Source organism: Carassius auratus, chromosome 45 (genome assembly GCF_003368295.1).
Source record: "Carassius auratus strain Wakin chromosome 45, ASM336829v1, whole genome shotgun sequence".
In the NCBI taxonomy this organism is placed as follows: domain Eukaryota; kingdom Metazoa; phylum Chordata; class Actinopteri; order Cypriniformes; family Cyprinidae; genus Carassius; species Carassius auratus.
The window spans coordinates 11720927-11730752 of NC_039287.1; the positions used below are offsets into that span (position 1 = coordinate 11720927).

General features: G+C 36.4%; 2 protein-coding genes across 3 annotated transcripts in view; one reads left to right on the forward strand and one right to left on the reverse strand.

The window, feature by feature from the left end:
- Positions 1–5613, reverse strand: part of LOC113063286 (ubiquitin carboxyl-terminal hydrolase 24-like) — a 61536-nt gene extending 55923 nt beyond the window's left edge. Inside the window, exon 1 of one of the 2 annotated variants that reach the window (XM_026233561.1) lies at positions 5129–5613. In XM_026233561.1, coding sequence (XP_026089346.1) covers positions 5129–5410 — 282 coding nt within the window. In that variant the 5' untranslated portion in view covers positions 5411–5613. The remainder of the gene's footprint in view (positions 1–5128) is intronic. The other variant, XM_026233560.1, reaches the window with a different exon arrangement.
- Positions 5614–6339: 726 nt separating this feature from the next.
- On the forward strand, positions 6340–8818 carry LOC113063288 (biogenesis of lysosome-related organelles complex-1 subunit 2-like). The gene is made up of 5 exons (XM_026233564.1): positions 6340–6568; positions 6916–7032; positions 7123–7242; positions 7439–7543; positions 8326–8818. Exons 1-5 carry the CDS (start codon positions 6409–6411, stop codon positions 8355–8357), a joined length of 534 nt encoding a protein of 177 aa, XP_026089349.1. The 5' UTR covers positions 6340–6408; the 3' UTR covers positions 8358–8818.
- The last annotated feature ends 1008 nt before the right edge of the window (positions 8819–9826 follow it).

A 9826-nucleotide genomic window follows, 5' to 3' on the forward strand; every position in this document is an offset into this window, starting at 1 on the left:
ATTTTATTCTGTTTTATCCTTATACTTCGTGAAAATAGGTTCTCAAAGATTCCTTAAGCTTTGTTTGGGATGTTAAACTACTTTAGGAGCTCTAAGGACTGCCATGGTGAAAACAATATTTGAAATCTCCTTGTGAATTTTGCTAGAGTATGGATCAGTGTTTTGATTGCAGAAGAGTTCGACAAATGATTACTAACATAATAAACAACTCCAGGTATATTTTTGATGAGGATATGACAATGCAAAATGGTTAAAATCTCTTAAAAATCTATGCTGAATGATAAAGACCCTTTATTAATAATTTACTTGGGGGAAAAATGGAAAAAACTAAAATATAAGTACATAAACCGATTAATCGATTAATCGTAAAAATAATCGACAGATTAATCGATTATCAAAATAATCGTTAGTTGCAGCCCTAACATATATATATATATATATATATACACACACACACACACACACATATATATATATATATATATACACACACACACACATATATATATATATATATATACACACACACACATATATATATATATATATATATATATATATATATATATATATACACACACACATATATATACACACACATATATATATATAGGGTTGGGGAAAGGGCGAGGGGGGCAGCCGCCCCCCCAGCCCCCCCTGTTCCAACGTCTATGAACTGCACTGACCCTCATAGACACTTAAAATCACAGCACTTAGATGTCAGCTGTGACCGCGGTTGACCAACAGCTCAAAGAAGTGTGAAATAAACACTACAACAGTTGGGCAGTATATCAGACTTTACACATAACTAGTACTGATTATCCCAGGGTTTCTGTAGGTTCTATGAGTTTTTAAGACCAAGTAAAGATAACTGAGTCAATATGGTCTCTAAATGTAAATGTATTTTATTAGCAAAGTTTCAGCATCTGAAAACACAACTTCCAAAAGATCACCATTACTTTTTAATTCCTATTATTATAGGTCATTATTTTAAGATATGGGCACTATTACTATTTTTATTAGCAAGGCGGAACTAGGAGAAAAAAATAAAACCTTATGTTGTTCCCATTCTCTAGAATACAAAAATAACTTTTTCTGTACCTTCTGATCACACCGCCAATAAATAAATAAATAAATAAAAACCTTGGTCTTCCTCAGCATTTTGTCTTGTTTTTTTCCGGTGCAAATGTCTAAAGCAAAATTACATAAAATAAAATACAATGTACAGAGGCTTGTTTTATTAGAGGTTGATTAAAATAAAGAGAGTTTGATTAAAACTAAAACAAATATGGGTATATAAATAACACTTTACAATGAGGTTCAATTAATTTTAGTTCATGTATTAACTAAAATGAATGATCAATGAACAATACATACAGTATTTTTTTCATCCTTGTTAATGCTAATGAAAATACAGTTGTTCACTGTTAGTTCATGTTAATTCATAGTGCATTAACTAATGTTAACAAGCACAACTTTTGATTTTAATAATGAATTAGTAACACTAAGATTAATAAATGCTGTATTGTTCATTCTAATTTCATGTTAACTAAAGTAGTTAACTGAGTCATTCCACGAAACCAGTACGATTTGAGTCCCTCTGACCTTTTTAGAAGTATTTTATCTATTGGGTCACCAAAATCTATTTTTTTTTTTATCTTTTTGTATTAATTTAAATGTCTCCTTTAATAAGGTATAAAAACATGACGTACATTTTATCTATTTATTATTTTTTTCTTAATTTTTTAAAATAAATTAAAGATTTCAAACAAACTTCTTTCACACTGTCATTATGGGGTATTGTTTTTAGAATTCTGTAGAAAATAATTTAATCCATTTTGGAACAAGGTTGTAATATAACAAAATGTGGAAAAAGTGAAACGCTGTGAATGATTTCTGGATGCAGTGTACAGGGGTGTTGAATGTTGGTGGAAAACCATGTGCTTCTCCATGTGGAGATCTTGAGAGAGGTGTGGGCCATATATTGAATGCCACACAAGTTTTATTTTGGTGACCTATTCGGTCAGTTTATAATCTTCTAATGTATACTATGTTATTGTTGTTTTTCCTGCAGTGAGGTTTAGAAAACTTTTCAATTGCAATTTATATATGTCGTCTTCCTTGGTCAAATAATGAAATACAGTGTTTATAGAAAATCTTATGGTACGTTTTTGTAAAAAAACAACTATTTATATGTCAAGCTGTATTTGTCTCTTCAACCCTGTTACCCTAGTCTCAACAACGTCACACCTAAATTTGTAAGTTTATGAAAAAGTAATTTACTGTTTGTTGAACTTAGTATGAAATGTTCAGAGAAATTATAAGAATACTGAATTTATGTAACTTTTACATTTGCAAATATTGAATTATTTATTATCATATTCAGAAAGCTCCTACAGTGTCCATAACAGGGTTGAAGATTGATAGTGCCCATATCTTAAAATAATGACCAATAATAATAGGGATTCGATGCCTGAGGTGAGAAAATATGTTTTTCAGGAAGTTAAGTATGTCATTAATGCTGTAGGGTGTCCTGAAAAGTAATATTTTGGGGTAAAAAATCTAAACATGTGTAAGTCCAAATCTTACCGGTTTCGTGGAATGATTCAACTAATGTTAACTAACGAACCTTATTGTAAAGTGTATGCCAATGGGCTCTGAAAAATCTGCTTATTTCATAGGGAAAACAAGTTTTCATAAATTCAATATTTGCTCGTTTTAAACATAAATCTGGTTAAATTCATGGTTCATAGACATTTTTACCAATACATTTTTGCTTTATATGTGTGCACAGAAAAACCATTGTGGAGCACGCAACTACCAAATGGTTTAAAGGGGGGGTGAAATGCTATTTCATGCATACTGAGTTTTTTACACTGTTAAAGAGTTGGATTCCCATGCTAAACATGGACAAAGTTTCAAAAATTAAGTTGTATGTTTGAAGGAGTATTTCTGTTCCAAAAATACTCCTTCCGGTTTGTCACAAGTTTCGGAAAGTTTTTTTTCGAGTATGGCTCTGTGTGACGTTAGATGGAGCGGAATTTCCTTTTATGGGTCCTGAGGACACTTCTGCCGGAAGAGTGCGCGCTCTTTACTAGAGAAAAAGAAGAGCGCGCGCTCCCGTATAGCAGAGCACTGAGAGCACAACACACTTCACTAATCAGAGCGACGCGAAATGTCACAAAAGAAGTGTGTTTTTGGTTGCCAGGGCAAGACAACCCTGCACAGATTACCAAAAGAGAAACAGCATTAAGGGACCAGTGGATGGAGTTTATTTTTACAGAGCATCAACGGAGTTGTGCAAGTGTTTGTGTTTGTTCCCCTGCATTTCGAAGATGCTTGTTTTACAACAAGGTCCAGTTTGACGACGGATTTGCACATCGCTTATTTCTTAAGGATAATGCAGTCCCAACGAAAAAGGGTCACGATCGTGTGTTGGAACCGCAGGCGGTGAGTAAAACTGCTTCAAATATCTCTGTGTTATTAACTTAGCTATCGGCGAGTAAGCACATCAAGTAAACAACATGCGATGTTGTCATCAAACTGCACTTTCCACATCTACAGCTTAAAAGAAAAAAAAAAAGACGACAAAGAAAGTGGAACTTAGTCATTTTCCAAAACCGCTAAGCAAATATATAGTTTCAGTACATACCACATAGAGACTGATTGCTGATGCTGCTCTTGTTCAATTTCAGCCTCTGGATCTGATTCTGGATCATAAATATACACTGAATCTGACTGTTAGCCGTGGTTTGTTTTGGTTGGTTTTGTCCTCACAGTGTTACAGCTTCCAGACGTGCTCAACTCAAAAGCCTACTGGCGCTCGTGATTCTTTAGCTCCGCCCACACGTCACGCCTCCAGGCACTCGTGTTTTTCTGGGAAAAATCGGTACAGACTATCTTTCTCTTATGAATATAATAAAACTAAAGACTTTTTGGAGTTATGAAGGATGCAGTACTACTCTATAGGTACTCAAGATTAACAGGATATTGAGTGAAAACGAGCATTTCACCCCCCCTTTAAAAAAAATGTAAAAGATTATTTACATCGAACCTACATGCTACATTAAAAAAAAAAAAAAAAAGGAATTTCCCGCATTGTAAACGCGAAACCTGCGGGAATGAGTAAAACTCACACCGAAATTCAGGACCTGAATAAAAAAAGATATTTTATTGAACAGAGATTCATGAAATAAACTTCCATGACTTTTCCAAAAACGTGTACATTTTTAAAAACCGTTTCCAGGCCTGGAAATTGCCAATTTGAAAATCCATGACTTTTCCATGTTTTTCACGAATGTATACGAACCCTGTGTCAGAAAATGCCCCAAAAAATCCTCAATTTCAAGATATTTAGATATTTGTGTTAGGAAAAACATACTGAGGGGTAATATTCATTATTTGCAGAACATGCAACATTTAATGGTAGCATTTTAAAAATTCCTGGATCAATTCAAGACCTTTGTGGAAGGAAGAAACAAGACCCGCAGAAACCTCACATCCAGATCCAGACAAATAATAATTCAAAAGCTGTGGGAATGCAGACTCCAAATACACAAAAGTGAATTCTTATTCAGCTTCTCATCAGTCTGACTGGTCAATATTGGATTCACTGCAGAGGTAACATAACAGATAACATGCTGGAGTCTAATGACACTTAATGGTCCTACAACCTTACATGTAAATCATCAGCCACACGTTTCCTCCTATTACTCAACAGCAAGACATCAGTTTAATATTTGATCAGGAGGTAAAACACTCCATTGGCTGAATGCTTCCCTTTCAACGCGCAAAATAATAACATAGTAACGTTATAGTCTAACAAAGTCACTCGTTTAAATGCAATCTACACCCATCCCCCAAGATCCTACAACTTCTGCTGCCATGTGAATGAATGCCTCTCTGCTGAATTTGTTCGTAACCTGCTAATGCATGCATGAAGAATGCAACGATAAGAGAAAATATCTTGACATCCTTGTCAGTTGTTGCATGCACAACAGGTAATGCATGCTTATGCAGGGGCGATAAAGGCGTGCGCGCGCCTTTCCCTCCGGTTTTTGACAGCCCCGGTGTTCCGCCTCAAGCATCCGAACGAATGATCACAAATGCATGCGTTTCATAATCATACCTCACTTTCCACGACATCGTGATACGCAGGCGGAGGATCGAACCCTCCGGTGCCCGTGCGCCCGCTGCTCTCGCCGTCTCCGCTGAGGCCGGAGCCCGGGGAAGGGCCGCTTTCCATCGGCTCGTAGCCGTATCCGAGTCCCGGGCTTTCGTTGGTGAGCAGCGCGACAGCTTCGTTGATGTCGTTTTTGGCTAGGCGCAGTGCTTTCCGGATGGCCACCGGGTCTGGGAAGCCCATGCATAACAGCGTGGTCATGTGCTGCTCCTCCTCGGTCTCCATCATGGAAGTGTGTCGATGATCCGGGCTTCAGTAAGGGGGCACATAGCACAGGCATCCGGCTGTGCACGCCGCCATGTTTACAGTCGGAGGTGCTGCTGGTATCCTGTCACGATGGATTCCCGTCACAGGCAGAGGGCAGCGGGCTGAGAGAGGGCCACGCCAGGCCTGTGAAGCACGCGACTCCAATGCCTCGCTAAGTGGGTGTGGACGGAAATACTTTTCAAAATAAAGGTAAAATATTTCAATTTTGAGTGGGTTTGAATTTTTAGCGAATTTAATGTAATGTGAAATTAATTATCTCGACAGTACAATGTATAGTCTGTCACCATTATAAAATATATAAAAATTATTTTGATTAAAAATAAAAAAAAGTCATGATTAATTTCATCCAAAATAATTTTTTCGTTTACATAATATATGTGTAGTGTGTATATGTATTATGTATAAATACACGAATATATATATATATATATATATATATATATATATATATATATATATATATATATATATATATATATATATATATCCAATTTCGAATGAATCATTATTTTGAAATGCACTCGGCAGAAAATACATATCACAGAAGCTCATTGTTCTTTGCTTCACTCTTTTTAAATTGGCAGAGTTTTCACGCAGCCCCACCCATATCTGTATATCAAACAAATGTGTTTTTTGACCTATAATTAATTAATGATACACCTTTAGATTTCACATTCTGTATTAAGGAGCTGATATGCATGTCAAAATAATATTACATACAAAAGAAGTAAGAGTAACAAATCTGGTTACTTTGTAATAGTTTTCACATGTTCTCGTAACGCTTCATAAATAAATCGTCTTATATCAGTTTCGCTTCAACAGATAAAAAAAAAAATCGGTTTAATTTCACTTCATGAGAAAAAAGCTGTTTTCATTCTTTATACAGTCAATGGGGGGGAAAGACGGAAACGAGGAGTCACGTGAAACTGGCTCTGGTCATGTGACCATGTAAGCTGAAGATGGCAGCTAAGGGGGAGGAGGCCGCAGTGATGGACAACATCTGCACAACACCCGCTCCTCCGACCGACCTCAAGCTCACAGCCGAGCCCGAGCACCGGAGAGACGAGCCCGCATACGATGCGACAGAGAACCCAAAAGCCAAAAGACCCAGTAATAACAGTAAGCAGCTTTTGTAAATAAACCAGCCTGTGTGCAAGTCACTGCAACTTCATCTGTAACGTTAGTAGAGATTCTCTCAGTGCAGCTGTTGCAATGTCAGGTTGTGTTTGTCGCTTATTTTTGAGCTAATGTAACCGGTTTTCGGTGCTTGACTTGTTCTGTTTCCAAAGAGAATGATGCTTTTGTTTACATTTGTTTCTAGACTGTGTGTCTGTCTTAAAACCCAGTAAGCTGTCTACCTAGATTGCACTCTGGGCATCAAATACATTTAGAGCTTAACAATTCTGCCTAGGTAGGCAGCTTGCTAGTTTTTTCGCAACACTAAAGGTCTCTTCTGTCTGCAACAGATGACGGAGGAGTGGAGACGGCAGAGGAGGCCACTGAACCCGCTCAACCTGATATCAATGAGCTCTGCAGAGACATGTTTGACAAAATGGCAGTTTTCTTACAGGGAGAGCTCACCGGTAATGATAATAGAAGAACCATGAATATATGTCTCTCTCTCTTTCAATTTATATGCAACTTTGTGTGTAATATTTGTTTTGTTTGCTCAGCAACCTGTGAGGACTACAAGCTTCTAGAGAGCATGAACAAACTCACCAGTCTGAAGTACATGGAGATGAAGGACATATCCATCAACATCAGCCGCAATCTACAAGATCTTAATCAGAAATGTGAGAAACATGGTAGCAATATATAAATCAACCAGTGTATGTTGTTAAAATGACATTAAGCTTTTTTCTTCAGCCAGATTGTCTTATCACAGTGTACACTTGGGTTTATTAACATTACTGTTATCATTGCATATTTTTATTTTTGTGACTTGCTTATACTGATTGCTTTAATTATGTGCTATATTTTTTGCTCTAGATGCCAGTTTGCAGCCTTATCTGGATCAGATTAACCAGATCGAAGAGCAGGTTACGGCTCTGGAACAGGCTGCTTATAAACTAGACACATATTCAAAGAAACTAGGTGAGTTCAAAGAACTCTGTGAAAAATACTGGGAGCTATTTTTACTGTTTTCTTATTTGCTTTTAGATGTTTTATATTTAATTTGATTGAAATTGATGAAGGACACCATTAGGTTTGCCTGGACTATGAATAATTTTGACTGAACCTACCCAAAACACACTGTACAGAAAACAAAGGGGAGTTGTGATGAAACAGTGATGGTGTACTTTTATAGGCCAACCAAAAGTTTGCATCATCCTGTTTCCTTTGACAAAAACCCAGAACGATTTTTCCACTGGTGTTTGGATTATTGCAGACAATATTAAACTACTTTGATTATCATTTTACTTTTGCAGCTCAACTGAAATCAAATAACTTATGAATTACAAATCTTAATAGCAAATAACTTCCTGTATTTTTAAAATCATTATAAATAAATTGACCATCATTCAGAACCAGTTTATGATATTTCAAGTTTTGGCTTTATAATTTAATTAATTCGTTTGTTTATATGTAGAGCTTTAGACATTTATAGCAATATTCTTATTATGTGTAAGATATCAAGAAATGCATAGACTGGACCTATTGTAAATGAAATACGCTCGAATCAATCACTGAACAGTTGATTAAATGGACGTTAGGTGGCGCTATAAGAGCAAAATTGATGCTAGGGTTCCTCTTTTGTTATAACGGTGATCTCATTTTGTAAGATTAATATAACATGGAAATGTGTAACTGAATCACTCAGTTTTTTTTTTGTATTTCACTTGTGCAATTACTCCTGTTTGTGTGTTTACTCTCAGAGGCCAAGTTTAAGAAACTGGAGAAGCGGTGAAAGTGACCAGGAACTCCTTCATCCTCAAAACACATCTGGAAATCTCAGAGACTGTGTTTGTTTTATGCACCAAACAATCTTCAGACCGATATCATGCACACTATGGCAGTATCACAGTCTCTCTATGTTATGGATTGTGCTGCAAACAACCTTGGGTAGATAATATTGAATGCTCATTTACTGACCCCTACACGCTGCACAGGGCAGGGGTGTGTCATGCTCCCAGACCAACCCCTGCTTTCAAAATACACATTTAAGATTCAAAAAAGGCATGAATATAGATGTACACTGTATTTAAAACGGCTTGTTACAGTATATGTTGTTAAAGATGATTTACCCACTATTTTGTATGTTTTTGCAGTTAGAAAAGCAAAGGTTTTGTTAAACACTTGTATTACTTTTGAATTACTGTCAAAATCTTAACTAAAATATAAAAAATAAAAATGGAGAAAAAGTGTGAAGTGAATTACATATTTTAGTATCGTGCAGTTAAAAAAACATTTCTCACATTTTCTACCTTAACATTTTATGCTGCTGCTTTTGTGCAATTATGATGAATTGCAGCTGCTGTTAAATGTTATTGATGGTATGGTCATGCAAAAGTAGGATGTGTGTGTGTGTGTGTGTGTGTGTGTGTGTGTGTGTGTGTGTGTGTGTGTGTGTGTTTTTACAGTATCTATGAAATGCTGTTTCATACCTCTCTTCACGTCCACCAGAGGGCAGACGAAGCCCACACATGTTCTGACTCGACCTTTAACCTGAATTTGACTATAAGCCACACTGATAGGTCCAGAGCCATGTATGGTGTGACGCTCATCCACAGAGATAGTGGCCAATGTATCATATGTTCAGGCTCCAATGTCAGTATACCGAAATAATCAGCACGGGGCTGTTTCATGCACTTTAAAGACAGTATGACGGTCCGTAACCATTACTGCACTGACTTACATCTAATAACTGAAATACTGTCCTATAGTGTCATATTCAATATGAAACATTAAACCGCACGTAATTTGATATCAGTTAATTGATGTATTTGTAATTTTCATAATTTGAAATAGTCTAAAAGAACCAACCAAATGTATGTCTCTTTCTGGCTTTAATTCTGACCACACACATACACTCGCTGTTGATACATCACAATGATATTCTCACTCTCCCTCGATATATTTGCCCTTTAAACCTAAACACACTTGACACATAAACACAACCCTGAGCCAGTATAAAGACCGTCTCTACTCCCTGATAGCAGGCTTTCTTTATCTTTTAAAGAATGATAAGCTGTCCTTCATGTTACTGTTAAGCAACTAACAGAAGTACTTTTTTGTTTTATTATGCACTTGTTTGGTGCTAGTCCTGATGTTTCCTTGGCCAAGTCTTTTCTTTTTCCACAAACTGTTAGTGCTTTGCCTTTTTGACCTCTGAAACTGGTTTAAATCTGTCAAAGAACTACTGTTTCTTTTATAGCA